Raw genomic sequence first — 18,204 nt, 5'->3', positions numbered from 1 at the left:
TATTTTAAATTACTATCATCTCGTTGCTATTATTAATTGGGCATCAGGATCAAAAGTTCTTTTTCTTAAACAGAAAAGTGAGTTAGTCGCCAAAATTTATCATCAAAAGAAGTTTCAGCTCTAGTACTCTCCCATAAACAAGTTGCAGTATAAATAATAATCGACATGAATATGATCAAACAAACAAACAAACAATTCTACCATGTTTGCACTTTTAAAAATCATGAATTATGATGATATCCTATACAAGTATTTCACATGTTAATTTTACTTAAATTTCGACCTATAATCTTTTAAGTTTAGCAATAACTAAAGAAAAAATCAATTTAAAAATTACCATGTAAGTGCAAATTGCATATAAATATTTGAAATCAGCTATAATTACAAATTTGATTACAAAAGAATGTAATTTTCTGGAAAATGCCAAAATTTATAATCTCCAATATATGATGGTACAAAATTACAAATATCCAAAGCAAGAAAATCAACTCGACTTCAAACTAGTCATTATAATATTCTTTTTCGGCCTAATGATTAAAATAATTCAATTTTCTTCCATATTTTTGACAATTTTGATTAAAATTTTATTATACTATCTTAACTTAATAATTTTGTTTCTATTATGTTTTAATAAGTTCTATAATTCTATATGGGATTCTTGCAAATTAATCTTTTCTTTTAACTATAAAACAAGATTGCAAAAGATAGTAAGAGTTTAGATTTATTTCGTGCATATAAAATGTCCATTTCAGTAAAGCTAACTAAATAAGTTTTATTTTTAAAAAAAGTACATAGTGTGATATTTCACAGCTGGAGACAGAATTTCAATAATATTATCAAATTAGGATAAAATTGTAAGTATAAAAAGTTTTTAAGTAAAATTGCGAAAGGTCTCAAAGTCTGGGGTATATATAACATAAAATCTCGCTTCGAAAGTAAATAGAAAAAAAAAAAAGTGAAAAATCAGATTTTGATTTGTTGATAGAAAAACATTGAAAATAAACAAAAGAGAAAAATTGCTTCTGATAAGTTTCGTATTTAATTAAGTACCAGGCACGCGCTAAATACAGAGTCAGAGACGCGCTAACACGCAAATTCTCCAAGGGCACATTCGTAAATTACTCACAATCATCCATTTAAAACACTCACGAGTCAGTCAACAGACAATTTAAATTTCCCAAACAGAAAAACCCTAGAACCCGTAATTTGTTTGTTTGATCGATCTCACACAGCCATGGGTAACACAGAGAAATTGCTAAATCAAATCATGGATTTGAAGTTCACAGCGAAATCACTGCAAAGACAAGCGAGAAAATGCGAGAAAGAAGAGAAATCGGAGAAATTAAAGGTGAAAAAGGCGATAGAAAAAGGGAACATGGATGGAGCACGGATCTATGCAGAGAATGCAATTCGTAAAAGGACTGAGCAGATGAATTATTTAAGGCTCGCTTCTAGGCTTGATGCTGTTGTTGCTAGGCTTGATACACAGGCCAAAATGACCACTATTAATAAATCTATGGCTTCTATTGTTAAATCTCTCGAGTCCACTCTTGCTACTGGTAAATTTTCTTGTTTTGTTTTGTTAGTTTTTGCTTTTAGGGTTTTCTGATTTGGGGATTTTTGTGACTGGAGTTTTAAAAAAGTTTGGATTTGGGTTGGTTTTATGAGAAATAAGTGATGTCAATTTCATAATCTCAAAGCTTTAAACGATTTTTTTTTTTTTTATCGTTATTGTAGCATTATATTATGTGGATGTTGCTTGATTGGGATCATCTGTCTTATAGGTTGCATGTTTAGGCAATTAGAAGAGGAGCTTTTTTTTTTCCGTAAAATCTTTGGCTCAGGTGTTTGTGTTTCTTCTGTCCTTGAAACTTCTTTCTTAGGTTATCGTTAATGCTTTTAGAGTAAATTATGGTAATTTTTCCAGAATTGTGTCTTTTGATAATAATTGACAGGATAAATTTGTTTTCGATGGCCTAATGAGGACTATCTGTGCTACTCCTGCATGTTTAAAGAAGCTTAGCTTTTAGGTTTATGTGTTTGGTGTTTCTTTGGTCTTTGAGATTCTCTTCTTTGGAATACTGTAAATGGTTCTAAAGTATGAAAAAGTGATTGTATGAAAACCCTGATCCAGCTAGCCGTGCTGATTTTTTACCCTTGGGATCTGTCATAAGAAAGAAAGTGTCTGTCGTTTTGCTCAGTGTTGCTTTATAATTTTGTGCTGAGTTTGCAATGATAGGGTTTAGGCTTGTTTAAGAGTGGCCGCATTGCTAACTTAATGAATTATCTGTTGGATGCAGGCAATTTACAGAAGATGTCAGAGACAATGGATCAATTTGAGAAGCAGTTTGTAAACATGGAGGTCCAGGCAGAGTTTATGGAGAATGCAATGGCTGGATCCACCTCATTATCCACACCTGAGGGTGAGGTCAATAGCTTGATGCAACAAGTAGCTGATGACTATGGATTGGAGGTCTCTGTGGGACTCCCACAGCCTGCTGCTCATGCAGTTGCAACCAAGTCGCAGGAGAAGGTTGATGAGGATGATCTGTCGAGGCGTCTTGCAGAGCTAAAGGCCAGGGGGTAAATAAAGTATATAACAGGAGCTGGTCTTATGTCTGCGGGATACGATTTTATCTACATGGGATGTGTTTCATGCCCAGAACTTGATTTGTAAATTTGGAAAAATTGTTATTAAAGTTATGCTGACTCCGCTTGTTGGTTATGGATGGTAATGCTTAATTGAGTAATGAATTGCTTATATCAGTTATTATCTTTCTAGGGCAAGAGGGCGCACTGGTAGTACTATGAGAGTATGTGCCGGTTTGATATAATGCATCCCTGGATTATGAATATATTGTTATAACTTACTCCTATATTGTTGATTTGACTAGTTTATATGTATTCATCTTGGCTTGGGTTTTCTTTGCATGCAACATAGGATCCTGAGTCCTGACTCATGCCGATGTTAGTTATTGAATGCACTTGGAATGCTGGTTGTTTTGACTTCTATTACCATCCTTAACCGTCATTGATGCTCACATTTTGCATTATGATTCCATCCAAATCAACCAGAGATGATAATTTTATTCTGATATGAATTTGGGATGATGGACCTCCAATAAATTCTGTTTATTCAACTGTATCCTGTTGGCGTTATCCAAATCTTCATCAGAACTGTAGCTGTGTCATCTAATTTAATGGTCCGTCATCGTGCTCAATGATGTCTTTACATGGGATACCCGTTCTGGTTATCTGTGCCCAGCCTTGTTTATGGCTCTGTTCTTGTTTTGTAGTTTGCCTCGCTCTAGTCATATCAGAATCTCCTATTGCTATTTTCTTAGCGATGTATGCGAAGATTTGAATACGGATGCCTTCACTATCGCCTTTGCCATTATCTTGAATTCTGGTTTATATGGTCAAACATTCTTTTGTTCATTTCGGTGATTCACTTCATGCCAAAGCTGGAACCAATTTAGAGAATCAGAAATTTAATTTGCAGCTGAATTATAGCGGTCCATCTTGCTTTCATTATTATTCAGTAGTTTGATTAAACCATATTCTTAGATGAACCCAGGAGAGTAATTTGTGGTTGTCCTGTTTCCATAAAGAATGCTTGATTCTCCTGATAATTAATTACTCGGAAGTTTCGTTTTAGAATAAAGATTAGAAGGAATTGGCATATGTCGTCTTGTTCTCATTCCCAGTACTCCGTTGTTTGGTATAATATTTGAGGGACATGAAGGTTGAGTTTCCATAAGCTGAATATAAAACCAAATTTGTCTGAATTCAACGAAATTGATTCTGATAACCCATTTTGTTTGCTTCAGCTTCACTCTTTTCTCAATCAAAAGCTGCTTGTTCTGTCTACTTTTAACTACAGGGGCAGACTCATCCAATTGCATGTGCATGCAGAATTTTTGCAAGTAGTAAAAGCTTTATATCTATGGGTGCTGCAGAAGAAGATTGAAGGCATAAATGCAAATTTATAAAATAGAACCATATATTCTTTATGTCGTCCTGTTGTTTAATGTTATCGAGGAAGGAGCTGTGCTGCATAGTGCAAAAGAATAATGGCTGCAACATTTCACTATCATATCCTCCACTACTAACAACATGTTCTTTTTTTTTTTATTTATTTTTTTGGTACTAATACCAAGGTTGCATAGAAAGACTCACCAAATGATGACAAGTGTATTTCACACCAAAACGGCTAAACATGAGCAAAAACCAAAGAAACCGCTATCAACTTCTCAATTCCACGTGTCTCTCTCCTTCCTCTCCATGACAACAAGCTCTTCCTCTAGACCCGATTTCTCAGACACCTGTTCTCTCTATATGAGTTTATCTTGTCACAAACCCACTTTGTCATTGTTGTTCTGGTGGAAATTTATCTCTTTCTTGTTTTTTAGTTTGAGCTGAAGAGGAAAAATAAAATAGAAAACCACCCATTTTTGTGTTTGAGCCAATTCAATAGAATTTCTGATCTATTTTTGCTGTATCTGTTTTGTTTGATTGTGAACAGAGCAACCCATTTGCCTTTTGTGTTAAAAGGTGACATCTTTTGCTTTTACGAGCCTTATTCGATGACAAAGATTGAGGCTCGTCATGGTCTTTTAGCCGTTTTAGCAATGAATTGTCTATCTGATTGATTGGAGATTCTTTTGATCCTTTGAACTTGTAAAGTAATTGCTTTTCTTTATTGTCCTCTTAATTTTTGGTGCAAAGAAGTGAATGAGATTGGAAATGAATGATCATGGAGAAGACAAAATTGCTTTTGAGATGTGCGTGGTGGTTCCAAGGAGGGATGCGAGAAAAGAAGATGAGCATTGTGACTGCGTTGAGGTTCTTGTAAAGGAATTGAAGAAAGTGGGGTTTATAGTTGATAGAGCTCTTGGCCTAACAGATGAGTTTATTAAGGTTGGTTTTCTTGCAGCTGTCTCATTCTGCTTTTTTTAATGATCATGCATGATATACGTTTATTACTAATTCGTCAATGACCATATGCTAGTTCTTGCATTTCATATTTTAAAATGCTAATAAGTTCTCTGTTACTTTGCAAATCATGTCCTAGCATAATGGGAAAGAGTAATTGTGTTTTTAGATGGGCTGTTAAGCGACAGAAAAGACTACATCGCATTAGCAAGTTATGTTTCTTGGATTATATTCATGCTGCATATCAATCTTTTGCTGCTTTTGAGCTCAACAATAATATCTCAAATAGTTTTTAGTATAGTACTTGCAGAGAACTACTTGTTTGTATTTCTCATCCCCTTGAATATGTGTAATGAATGGCGTCCTGCCATAAGTGGCACCTCAGCTTCTGTCATTGATACTTCTTGCCTTTGATTTTAACTATTTACATTGGAATTAGTCAATTTTCCATCAAAAGAAACAATTTTTTTTCCCTTGAAGGTTGTACTAGTTTGCCCTTCACATGCGTGTTTTTAGGATTTACTAAGCAGTGTGGATGGAATCCTTCATATCAAAGTTTTGCTAGTTGAAAAGAGTCGATTAGTAAAATTATGTTTGGGATTATCCAAATCCCTACGGCTAATACTCAAGAGGTCGTATATCAATTTCATTTTTGTGATTTTCATATATCTCTGTCGAGTGAGACAGTACTGAAAATTACTGACAGTTCTACCGATGATATCTCTTAGTTCATGATGCCACAAAGCTATGTATTCTCGGTTTCTTTTTTAGTGCCCCTGGTAGGTTAAGGCAAATATGTTGTTTGATATTAAATAACTGACCTTTTCTGGAATTTGATCAGCACATGTAGTGTTGAATAAAGAATCATTAAAATTTATCTGTTACTTTCTTTTGACCAAATCTCAGTAGGTGCATTCTTGTCATGCTTAAGTTCAGTTGCTAATTAGTGACTATTTTCCTTCAGTTGGCTGCTCCTCTGGTGACATTGGGGAAGGCTGCAGCTGAGCTGCAAATGAAGAAGCTTACTTATATTGGTAGCCATTATAATTCTCTTAAATTGACTTCTTCTCACTCTCTTTAGATGACTTAGAATTGCTATATATTGTTTCTTTTTTCTTTTCCCCATCTTTTATGAAAAAGTATACAGGGGAGAATCATAGTCCTTTGCTTAACTTTAATTTCAGGAATGGATCTACAATTTGAATGGGAGGAGCTCAAAGTATTTGTGAGACAACCAGATGGTTCATTGTTTAGTTGGTGTGAACGTTTTGAGTGCTACGGTCATTTATTGTATGGAATTGTAAGATTTTTTACATAAATCAATTTGTTAACTTCTTTGTTTTTTTATTGTTCTCACTTTTGAAAGGATGCCTAGTTTCTGTTTGCTCTACATGCTTAGGTCGTTTGTTTTTGTCAGTTTTTCATTTGATTGAAGAAGGTTCTCTATGTGATATAAGTTATAACAATGAATGACTTCTATATTAATTCCATTTATGATTATAATTGTGTTTCTTTATTTCCTTATCTTACCTTACAATTACAAACTGTGCGCAAGGTTCTTCTGTTTGCACATTTATTGCATGCATATGCGTATACCTTGAAGTAGCATACCTCCATAAACTGGTATTCAAATTAAATATATAGGTAAACAAGAGCAAGTCAGATGCAACTTTAAAATGGGATAGCATGGAGTATCTCTGGGAAGTTGGGGAATCTTTGCTGCGGAGGTTGGAATCTGATGGCATTGTTAAACAGGTTTTTCCTCTACATGGTATGTTAAATCGTCTTTGTTATAAAAGTACCTGTAGTCTTGATGTGAAATCTAAAATTGAATAAGCATTGGGTTATAGTTGAAATTAAGAGGAAGGAGCTTTTAAGAAGTTGGGTGCTGGATTGGCGGAACTTCACAAATCAACCAATTGATGACATGTATTCATATTTTGGATTGAAGGTAAATGAGGCTAGCTTCATAAGTATCAATTATATTAATTAAGCCATGAGTTATAACTCAGGAATTTACTTTTGGTAGATTGCCATCTATTTTGCTTTCCTTCGTATGTATACACGTTGGTTGCTTTTTCCAGCTGCTTATGGGCTTGTCGTGCAGTTGGTTGACTTTGGGTAAGCCTCTTTAGTTCTTGATATACTTGGTGACTGTTTGTCTTTGTAGTTGGTGCTGGATCATCTCATGTGACTTCATATATTATTTACTTTTTCACATGCTTGATTTTTTTTTCTTACATATTATTTACTTTTTCACATGCTTCATTTTTTTTCTTTCTTTCAGATCATTGCAGTTCCTAGTTCTCCCAACATTCTTCATGAGCATAATATTATGGGCAGTGCTGTTTTTCCAGTTCTGGAAACGTAAAAACTCTGCCCTTTTAGCTAGGTAACTTCATATACTGAAATTGCTGTTCTTCTATTTCCCCATTTTCCATACGGTATGTTGTCTTAAAGAGTCAAAGTTGTTCCCTACGTAGTTATCCTTTGGTGTTATTTCTCTTTAAATAATATTCATTGCTCATTTTGAATTTTGGTGGTGTAGATGGCAGATGCATGATTCAGCTAGTGCTAACCAAGGATATAAATTTCTGGGCATGGAATGGAGTTCCTTACAGTCACCTCCAGAACTAGTAAAGACTGTGGGGATTGATAAAACAAAAGAGAAAGAAACATATCAAAGATATGAATGGTTTGGGTATCTTATGCTATTAAGAAATAATGCTATCATCATTTCGAGTATTATCTGCCTCCAGTTGCCATTTGAGTTGGCTTATGCTCATCTTTATGAGGTCACAGAGTCGGATATGATAAAGTAAGTTTCTAAATTGTCTTATCCCTGAAGTTCATCTGATGTTTATGATATGCTGCTGCTAACTTCCATCTTCTGAGTTTATTATTCCTCCATGTTGTTGAAGCTGTTGCTTCATTGTCGACATGCTTTTATCGTTTTCGACTGACTACATTTTCTTGGAGGAATGCATTGCATGCTTGCATATATAACCTTGGTTGTCCAAATATCTGTGTCCTATTGATGCTTTATCTTTGCATGTTTTCTTTAGCAACAACAATCTCAGTTCTATGGGCTCTTTTCACAGAGACTAGAAAGTAGATTTAGTTCTGCAATCTTTTTGGTTCCTCGGTGGGTAAAATATGAAGAACTATTTATCCTCCTTTTTTTTTTGTTGGAAATGGAAGTGAAGAATGTAGGTAGTCCGTAGTTCTCTTGTTTGAATCAGTGGATGGAACTCATCAGAGTTTGACTGCACTTGAATTTGGACTTTTGTGTCTTGCCCTTTGTGCAGTAACAAATTCATCGGGCCCAATCTGGTTCAGGCTACTGTAGGAGACTGACATCAATACACTTATTTTTGAAGCAGTTCCCCTATATCTCCATAATGGTGCTTCATTAATTACAGGAAACACCAAAACATTTAAATATACGGGAAAAACAAAAACACTTAAATGTCTTGAGAGCATGGATTTTTGGCATGAAACTGCTTGATATGGTGACGCCTCCTTTAATTTCTGGCTTTCAGGTTTGCGCTGACAGCTCTATATCTTGTTCTCATTCAGTATTTCACCAAGATTGGGGGCAACATATCAATGAAGCTCATACGATGTGAGAACAATGAAAACACAGAAAATGAGAGTGACAGCTTGGTCTACAAAGTAATGAGTGCAAATTGGTACAACCATTTGGCTTTCTTTCTCTATTTTGTGGAGCTTCTCATAAAGAATTCACTTTGTGTTGCAGGTTTTTGGCCTCTATTTTATGCAGTCATATATAGGAATTTTCTATCATGCTCTTCTGCATCGCAACTTCAAGACCCTTCGCCAGGTTTTAATCCAACGTCTGATTGTATATCAGGTATATAAATTGTGAGTGATTCTCTTTAATGTGTTATGAATGATTTCTTGATGATTCTCTAGCTCAATGCGCTCTTGAAGTGAAAATTGTCATCCAGGTGCTGGAGAATCTGTTGGGGAACTCACTACCCTATCTCAAGTACAGTTTTAAGAAATATAGGGCTGTTAGGTAAGCTACTTCTTTCACGATTTTTCCATCTCCTCGACATGAGGTATTTCTCGAGTTTTTAAGTGTCGATACTTTGTCAAGAAATAAGAAAAAACAGGAGAAAGGACCATCAGATGGGAAGATCCAGGTCAATTCCAAGGTGGAGAAAGAGTACTTAAAGCCTACATATTCTGCAAGTATAGGTGAAGAACTAGAAGATGGACTTTTTGATGGTAATACGCTAAATAATTGCAGTTATCAAATAATAATAAAAGAATTTCAAAACCTATGATGTTTAAAACAATTCAACGCGTTTCTATAGCATTTAAACAGAAGGTCAGTGAAGGTTGGCTAAGGGGGTTATAGGAATATGGTATGGTTGATTTGGGGCTTTCCTGTAATGTAATTTCTGGAATTAAACTGATGTACCCAACCCATACGAATGTCCAATCTAGGTGAAAACTTATGGATCATAATGCTGCAGAATTTTTTATTTTTTTTTTTCAATTCTTTGTGCTCTAGTTTATAATGAAGTTTCAAACCGTTTCTGCTGCTGATCTGTAAAAGAACTTTGTGCAGACTTTCTGCGGTTGACATTGCAATTTGGAATGATCATGATGTTTGCTTGTGCATTCCCCCTTGCATTTGCCTTTGCTACCGTGGTATGATTTTAGCCATACTCATACCTATTGTCAATGTCATTTGGTGCCATCTGGATTCTGCTAATTTAAAATTAATGATGAAATTTCTCATGCAGAACAGCTTCACAGAAATTAGAACAGATGCATTGAAGCTGCTCAGCATATTGAAAAGGCCAGTTCCTCGTGCTGCTGCCACCCTTGGAGCTTGGCTGAACATATTTCAGGTATATGCTTTTGAAAGCACAGTTAGCTTGTGAGCTTCTTCCAGCCATAAATCATGAACACTGCAAAGATCAAATTCTGATGTCCATCTTGAACGTGTAATTTTACTATGGTTGTTACTGATATGGTGATATATCCCTTTGAACTCTAGTTTCTAATAGTGATGTCAATCTGCACCAACTCTGCCCTTCTAGTATGCTTATATGATCGAGAGGGCAAGTGGAAAATAGAGCCTGGGCTTGCCGCTATTCTTGTCTTGGAGCATGTTCTCTTGTTAGTTAAATTTGGTTTATCTCGCTTTCTTCCTGAGGTAAGTACCTTTCATGTTAATCCTACAGCCAAGATTCTGTGATCTGCAAGTCTGAATACATGATTTTGTTGGTGTCTGATATTTGATTAAATCTAAAGCGAATCATAATATGTAAACTGAAAAGATGCTGGACTTATTTTCCTATATTTAACAGGAACCTGCTTGGATAAGAGCCAACCGTGTGAAAAATGCCAAGCAAGCACAAGGAATGTATTCGAAACAACTTCTGAAAAGCATTTCTAAAAAGACCAAGTGAAGGATATAGAACAAGCACTTTTTATAATGCAATATTGACAAGTAGTAGACCAACAATTCTGAAGCTGGAAATTTGTAGTTGTTTATGAGAATGGAGATGAGTTTCCTGAAATTTTGATAGTAACTGTATTCACTTTATGCGTGGGTTTCTTTTCCCTTTTGTAAGATTTGATCTAGACTACTGGATTTTGTAATACTAGTAATACAATATTATCTCTTTATTGTAGATAGATATAGTTGACCATTGACACTCCCATTAGTAGTTTCTTTCTTCATATTAAAGTTATTCTGAAAATAAATCCTTAATTGTCGAGAGGTCTAAGCTCTTTTAGTTCAATCAAGGACTAGTGCTACATTTGGAGGAACTTCAGGATTTGTATGTTTGGACTTCCCTTTGATCTTTAACTTCATCTTATGTTTAAAGTTCGAGGAAAAAGCGTGTATTTGCTTCACTTTTTCATTTTTCTTTCCTTTTCTGCCGAAAATGCCATGATTGATTGGATCTTTGTTGTTTGTTCTTTCTTTTTCTGGGGAAGCCAAGTAGTTGACAGTCAGTAGATGTTGGAGTCTATACAGTTACAAGCTGCTTTCAAGTCCCAACAATTATGTCAAACGCCCTCTTCCCTCTTAAGTAATTGTTTGTTTGAGCATTATTAGATCAGTTAACAAGGTGGTCTATTATAAGATGAAATAATCCATCATAAAACACAAAGGGCAAGTTTGGACAGTATATATCTCCTGATCTTTTAAAAGACCTGATAGTAACCATTCTGCTGCTGAAGAAAGATCTGATGATTCCTTTCCTAGCCACATGATATAGACAGGCGAGTCGCTAATCAATAGAATATTATTAAAAGACATCTCCAAAAGCTACCAGTCGAATATTCAGTCAGCAGCGACTGGTTAATTAAAGGATTTGGTGATGCTGTGAGGATTGGAATATAACTACTCTCATTAGTTGAGCCAATCACTGCCTTAATCAGGATCTTCTTCTTGTATTTACTAAACTATTCAATTTGCCTCAACATGATAAGTTGTCTATTCTTCTGTCAGGCTGCATTTTCTAAAGTAAAAAGCCTACAAGCAACACTAAGAAAGATTATCCGAAGCCCCATAAAACTATTATGTTTTCATTACAATGTAAATCTGACGTATTCATCCATACATTCCAGCATTATAGTCTGTAAGCATATAAAATCCACAATCATGAGATGGGCAATTGTTGCATAAGGTCCTTCTTGCATTCAAATCAAACTAAATTATTTATCAGAAGTATTTACAGCTCTTTCTTGAACATCTCTGACCATATATATATGGCTCTTAACCAAGTTGACCAGAACATTACTTACAAAGTCTTTTCACCTCCTTGTACAAAGAAACAAATCTCTATGTACATTTATCATGCCTCAAATAACAAAACAAAAAAGAAAAAGAATCCTATTCTTCACAAAATTCATTAATTACCATAAAAGATTCAATCATTGTTCATCAACCTCACGGGAGCTTCCAGTCCGATCACTTCTTCTGGAGCTTCCAAACCGATCACTGACTTGACGAGCATAAGCAACAACAGCCTTAGCCCATCTCTTAATCTCTTCCTTGAACTTGTTGGAATCCAAGTTTTTCAATGACTTAGTTCCTGGCTCTACATATATCTCGACCGACGAAAAACATCGAGCAAACGGGCGACGTTTTGCATGAAAATGATGATTAGGCTTGGTGCTCTTGCTGTTGTTGAGAGAAAGGGTTTTCTTTACAGACATGTGTTGGTTTGATATGTCCTCTTGATGAGCAGCAAGCAATGGTGAGATAGGTTGGTTGGAGAACCAAGAAAACAGAGATATATATATATGGTTAGAGAATTACACCAAGGCAAGTAACATAGTTTATTCCAATACGTGTAGCAAGCTAATATGATTGACTTGACTTTTCAGGCTTCTCTCTACTTCTGTATGGTTTTGTAGTCCCATTTTTGGAATCTATGAACTAGTCTCTCTAACTGTTGGAATTTTATTTTTCTAGAAAAATTTCATATACATATGTTGTTGTTGTTGGGTAGTTGGTGCATATTAAAAGAAATGAGTATTAATTGGTAATATATTGGAGTTTGTAGTTTTTTTTTTAAACAAGAATTAATTAGTTAATTCTTTATTTATATTTATCTAAAAAGAATTAAACATTAATTAAATTATGTCCAATTAATTAATTACCTCTAACCACTCCAACTTGAATTCTCATAAATTTCAAGATTGCATATCAATTGAAATGTAAAATCTCCTTAGAAACTATGCCAATTAATCTCAAATCCTAAAGTTGACTATGTATCACTTTGCATTTCAAATAACAAAACAATGGGTTATGATGTGCACGGTTGGGTTTATATATATATACATACATACTTGTTCACCAAGTAATTTAAATTTCCAAAAATAAAATATAATACACATCTTTAAATTAAATTAGAGGCGGAGAATAAACATTGAGTTCAATTATGTCCTCCCATAGGATGTATTGTCTTTCATGTCACCATAGGTATCTTGTTTCATTTGGTGAACCTTTCAACATTATCATCTTCTCTCTCGACTTTAACTTTTATTTCCAATCAATATTAGATGAACTCTAAACTTTTCTTTTCTTCTTCAGGCTAATAATCTAAAAGATTCAAAATCTTTCTCTTTTCTTTTTTCAAAAAGATTTTGAGGAAACCTTTTAATTTCGGAAATTCAATAATTGTTGTAATTATATGATATTAATTTTGCGAAATAAAATCAATTAATCATTTGTGTTTGATGTAATGTGTGGCAGCCATGTAGGATTACGTTTCCTTTGACGTGGCAGTCACGTAGGATTAAGTTAAGAAATTACTAATTTACCCTAGCTATAGTCCAAAATTGAGGGCAATTATTTATAGTCAAAATCCTTACAACAGGGCAAATTAGTAACTTCCTAAATTAAACTTTACATGTCTAACGCGTCACATGAAACACAATCTCATATGCCTGCTACATCACATCAGACAAAGCAATTGATTCGATCTCATGAAATTGGACATAATTGCAAACAAAGACTCAGATTAGAGTAGAATCGACAAAATAAAAAACCTTTGGTCAAAAATTGAAATAAATAAAAAAGGTTTGAGTTTTTTCTTTTGTGGTTATTAGCCCTTTTGTTTCATAATACCAAGAGAAAAGCCTTGCATATTCCTGTTTATACGTACCCAATAAATCATTTAAGAGTCTCCTCTTAACATTCTTGCCTAATGTCAAGCTAATCTTCAGTTTCAGCTCAACCCTATCTAGCTCCTTCAAATGTTTTTACTTGATATAAGGTTGTGACATTAATCTTTCCCTTAAGTGTTTAGCCAAATATATATCATTTACTATTGGATTGGTGTTGACCGATAACATTTATGATTAGGAATGTAGGTTTTCACAATTAGAGTATCTTCATTTGGGTCTATTGAAGCTAACAAAACCCAAGGGCATTTTTTAAAGCATTGTGCCATAACCCTTATCTTATCATTTTTTACTAGGTGGATATTCTTACTCTTTAAAATGACATATTTTGCTAGTACATCTTTAAACTCTTCAACATTCTTAAATACCATGCCAAGACAAAAAAAAAAAACTGGTGCGTGTGCACTTGGGTCAAATCCCACCCTTTTATTATTTCTCCTAACGGCATCATCTCCCACCTCATCATCTGTCTCACTATAATAGCTGCCAGGATCAGAACTATCATAGTAAACTCTTCCAGTCCCATCTTTGTCAGATTTTGAATGACTAGTGTACACATTATCATTATCAGGTTCAGATACAACATTACCATCTATCTCATCTTCATCATTATGCTTATGACCTTCTTTCTCACTCGTATCAGTTTTTTTACCATCTACTTCCCCTTTATTAGGTTTTTTCTTGCTGAAATATTTTTCCTTCTAAACTCCCTAACATTCTTTCTTGACTGTTGTAGTTCATCATCATCATTGTCAGTCAAAATATCCACATTCACACAAATATTTATCGGGGTTCTTCATCATCCATATTACTCTCCTCATTAGAGTCACTATCATCACTCTCTTCCCCTATAGTTTCCCTATATTCACTACCGTCTCTGCTAACAGTGGAACTGTTTTGCTGTGTTGGTGATGTAGTGCTTATCCCCTCCACTAACCCATAATTGCTCAATATAAAACTTTAGTAAGTCTCCATCATTTAACTTATTTGCTATTTGCAAAACCCCAATGTCATCATGTATTAAGATAAAGTCTCTTAATTTGACTTCAAAATAATAAAGACCAGCTATCTTATTGTATTTTAGATCCTCTTTGATATAAGAGATCACATTTGGGTAAGAGATTTTATCCAAATCTAGGCTATCGGTAGCTATAGTTTGTTTGTGTAATACTCGGAATTTTTATATTTAATAATAATTATATTAATAATTAGTTTTTATTTAAATTAATTTTATTTTATTTTTATTTTATCTAATTGAAATGATTTAAATACAAAGTTTGAATTTTAGTATTAGATGAATAAATGAATTATTTTTCTATACCCAATTAGTTTAAAATTTTAAAAATTAATCAAGTAAATTATTTGAAGGGTAAATTATATTTTTGGTTATTCTAACTTTTCCCTAATGTATATGTAATATATATAAATAAAATTATATATTGGAAAATTATGGTGGAATTGTAAAGAATGTTTTTTATAAAAGAATTTTGGAGAAATTGGTATTTTAATTAACTAGTGGTATTAAATTATAACTTGAAAAATAATTAGTAAATTGATTATTTAATTTAATTGTGTGTAGGACTTACTTGGAGAATTATTTTGAAATAAGGATTAAAAGTATAATTTCATTAATATAGAGTTTTCATAGAAATTTGTATGTTTGGTACTTTTGTAAATAAATGTCAAGGAATTTTTGTAATTGTGTATTTCTCAATAATTCTAATTTGGCCCAAATTAAATAGCTAGGGGCTTAATTGAAAGGCTTAAGAAAGGTTTAGGGGTTAAATTGAAATTCTGCAGGATGAAGTTGTAAGTAATTAAAAAAATTGAGGGACCTAATTGTAATAAGGAAAAGTTTAGGGGTCAAATGTCGATATTGAAAGGAAATGAATCGGGGAAGAAGAGAAAGGAAGAGAAGAGAGATGTCGGGGAGAGAGAGAATGGCACTTGATTCTTTGGTGTGTGAAAAGAAAGCCGGCCTTTTCCGATCTCGGTGGCGATCGGCTCCTCTCAGCGAGGGCTCTCTTTTGGCAGCAGCAGCGACGCCTGGGGTGGCTGGAGTTGCAAGATCCGGCAAAGTGAAATTTGGGGTGGCAGCCGGCGTTTTTCAGCTTTTCCAGCGAGCTCCGACGGAGGATGGACGATCGGAGAACGTATCCCGACTCTCCTCAGCTCAAGATTCGCAATGGCACCAGTTTCGTGACGATCGGACTTCGTTTGTGAATAGACGGCCGAGATCGTCCGCAAATCTCTTCAGATGATCGGGGGTCAGATCGGAAAATCGGAAGTGCGGATCGTCATTAGCGCGTCGTTTCGAGTCTGATGGTATGTTCAGATCGTCGATCAGACTCTAGCGGCTGGAGGCGAGTCGACCGAGCGATCAAGCGTCTCGGTAATTCTCTGACCCGTTGATTTGGAATTATTTGATTTAATTTATGCTTATTGATTTGTGTTGAGTATTAGATAATATTTGTGAGTCAAAAATAATAGTTTGTCGGACTGCCTGCCATAGTAGTGATTTTTGTACTGTGTGGCGGAGTCGGAAAATTAGTGAAGTTTTGGGGACCCGACTCCCGTTTTGTTAAATTGTTGGATATTTCTAGTGTTTTTCTGGCAGGTCCTGGACCCGTTTTACGGGGGGTAAATGTCTGTGTTGTAGGGGAGGTTCTGCCGGATTTTCGGTAGAATTCTCCCGAGTCGAGATTCTTAGACAGTCGGTCCTAGGAATCTAGATCTAGGGTTAATTGTCAATTGTTCAGCGTAATTGATAAATTATTTTCCATGATTAGATGATCTGTCTATCCGGCTCGCTCCAACCGAGGCACCAGAGCAGAGCTTGGAGGTCGCCAATCTGTGAGTTAAAGTCACTTAATTATTGCATTATTGCTAAGTCTGAATTTAATATGCTATTTTAGAAATTTATGCTTAATATGATTATTAGTATTGCAATATAAATAATTTCACTTGATTATTAATTATTAAAAATAATATAAATATTATTATTAGTAACGTTATAATAATACAAATATTATTATTATTTTTCCACACGAATTACACATTGCTTTACCCTAAATTTTTAATATTTATTTTGATATGTGTTGAATGAATTCATTAGACAACGATATTTATTAAATGTGATAATTGCAATTTGGGAAATGTGGCTTTCGTAGAACATGCCACCTGGTGGATTACATCAGGACCGCGTGCGCACGCGTAATGATCACGGACAAGTAATAAGATTATTATGAGTTTTGCTCTGGTCGAGCATGGCTCTCTGTGCTGATTTGAGTAAATTGCCGGAGGTAAGGTCTCTGGTCAAGCATTGCTCTCTGGGCGCCGGCTTATTTGGATACTTAAGTGACCAGACTAGAGGTAAGGTCCCTAGTTGAGCATTGCTCTCTGGGCACCAGTCTTACTGGATTAAGAGAACCAAAAGGCTACTAGAATTTTGGGTTAGGGTTCTACTGAGCCACTTGTCCCGTAAAAGTAAAAATATATTTTTATTTATTTTTTTATTTTTTTATTATGGTATTGATTATAGTATGATTTGTATTTATGTTCAGGGTTTGATATACTGATTCAAATAATAAATATTTTCTGTGTAGACTGCAATAGTCTCTAAATTATTTGATTTTAACTCACTCTCGAGACTGACAGTCTTAATTTACTTTTTTTTTTTCAGATTCGTGACTGTTAGTCTTCCCGCGACTCTTATTCAGTAACTCGACTTCTTCATCATCGGGTGTTGTATTTGATTTGGTATGTTAATTTGTAAAATCTTAGATTCTCCGCAGTAGTAATAGTAGATGTATCAGTTGAAATTTTCTGTAGTTTCGGGTCTCGCCAAATTCTTCTGGCAGACCGAATTAATTGTGTAAAATTTAATGGTTCCGATAAATTGTGACATTAATAACATTAATTGAGATGAGATTTGTTCAAGTCAGTGAGTATCAGGCTTACTACGGGATTCGGCAGCCTTACGCCTACCCATTCCCTAGTGCCGGTCACGGGCCCACAGATGGGGTCGTGACAGTTTCCCACCCACATAACTAACTATTGCATCTCTAACAATCTTCCTTCCATGATATACTAATAGCGCAAGATAAGTGTCGGCCATTCTGGAATAAAAAACATAGCAAAAAAAATACACTTTCTAGTTCAGTATAACTCAAAGAAACAAGTAGCTTTTACAAACAATTACCAATAAAGAAGAATAAGTCACAAACAAAAATAAGATATAGCCAACACGTACTAACAGAAACCCTAATAAAACAAGCCCTAGCATTGGATATTAACAATAAACCCTAACATACTAATAGATATACTAATAAAATAAACCCTAATACTATATATTACTAAATTTAAAAAATGAAAAATCAAAGGAGGGACTACCTCAATATTGGGAACAACTCAAGCTTCAAAGTACTTATTTAATGGTGAAATGGTAGTTAAATACTCACAAATTCTGTAAGAGAGCAGTGGTCCACAACAATAATGCTCGTCTTTTTGCCTAATAATGCACCCCATTACAACACAACAACTCGACCCTAAAGATCGACACCAAACTTCAAAAAATGACAATGA

General features: G+C 34.6%; 2 protein-coding genes across 4 annotated transcripts; both read left to right on the top strand.

Annotated features, from left to right (window-relative positions):
- The first annotated feature begins 1,145 nt into the window (after positions 1-1,145).
- Positions 1,146-2,766, top strand: LOC8281573 (ESCRT-related protein CHMP1B). The gene is made up of 2 exons (XM_002515843.4): positions 1,146-1,559; positions 2,301-2,766. Exons 1-2 carry the CDS (start codon positions 1,235-1,237, stop codon positions 2,585-2,587), a joined length of 612 nt encoding a protein of 203 aa, XP_002515889.1. The 5' UTR covers positions 1,146-1,234; the 3' UTR covers positions 2,588-2,766.
- A 1,256-nt stretch (positions 2,767-4,022) lies between these two features.
- On the top strand, positions 4,023-10,610 carry LOC8281572 (anoctamin-like protein At1g73020). Of its 3 annotated transcripts, none has more exons than XM_048377681.1 (17): positions 4,163-4,554; positions 4,729-4,920; positions 5,900-5,969; positions 6,120-6,235; positions 6,580-6,706; positions 6,786-6,886; positions 6,965-7,056; positions 7,223-7,327; positions 7,484-7,753; positions 8,478-8,610; positions 8,696-8,809; positions 8,907-8,977; positions 9,059-9,189; positions 9,536-9,618; positions 9,714-9,821; positions 9,971-10,129; positions 10,284-10,610. In XM_048377681.1, the coding sequence occupies exons 2-17, from the start codon at positions 4,735-4,737 to the stop codon at positions 10,383-10,385; spliced, it is 1,968 nt and encodes a 655-aa protein (XP_048233638.1). In that variant the 5' UTR covers positions 4,163-4,554; positions 4,729-4,734; the 3' UTR covers positions 10,386-10,610. The 3 variants fall into 3 exon arrangements, 2 of the variants coding, with proteins under 2 accessions (XP_048233638.1, XP_002515888.1); XM_002515842.4 differs by having other exon boundaries at positions 4,164-4,554; positions 4,732-4,920; XR_001535005.2 differs by lacking the exon at positions 10,284-10,610 and having other exon boundaries at positions 4,023-4,920; positions 9,719-9,821; positions 9,971-10,128.
- Positions 10,611-18,204: the final 7,594 nt, after the last annotated feature.

The sequence above is a fragment of the Ricinus communis genome, chromosome 8 (genome assembly GCF_019578655.1).
Source record: "Ricinus communis isolate WT05 ecotype wild-type chromosome 8, ASM1957865v1, whole genome shotgun sequence".
NCBI lineage: Eukaryota > Viridiplantae > Streptophyta > Magnoliopsida > Malpighiales > Euphorbiaceae > Ricinus > Ricinus communis.
This window is presented reverse-complemented; position numbering and strand designations above follow the sequence as displayed.

What these genes read in the sequence shown, in the direction of transcription:
- LOC8281573 (XM_002515843.4), top strand. Translation starts at nt 1,235, where the DNA reads ATGGGTAACACAGAGAAATTGCTAAATCAAATCATGGATTTGAAGTTC. An exon ending in CGAGTCCACTCTTGCTACTG is followed by an intron (nt 1,560 to 2,300) that starts GTAAATTTTCTT and finishes TGTTGGATGCAG; the next exon opens with GCAATTTACAGAAGATGTCA.
- LOC8281572 (XM_048377681.1), top strand. Translation starts at nt 4,735, where the DNA reads ATGAGATTGGAAATGAATGATCATGGAGAAGACAAAATTGCTTTTGAG. An exon ending in GAAGAAGCTTACTTATATTG is followed by an intron (nt 5,970 to 6,119) that starts GTAGCCATTATA and finishes CTTTAATTTCAG; the next exon opens with GAATGGATCTACAATTTGAA. An exon ending in AGAAGATGGACTTTTTGATG is followed by an intron (nt 9,190 to 9,535) that starts GTAATACGCTAA and finishes AACTTTGTGCAG; the next exon opens with ACTTTCTGCGGTTGACATTG.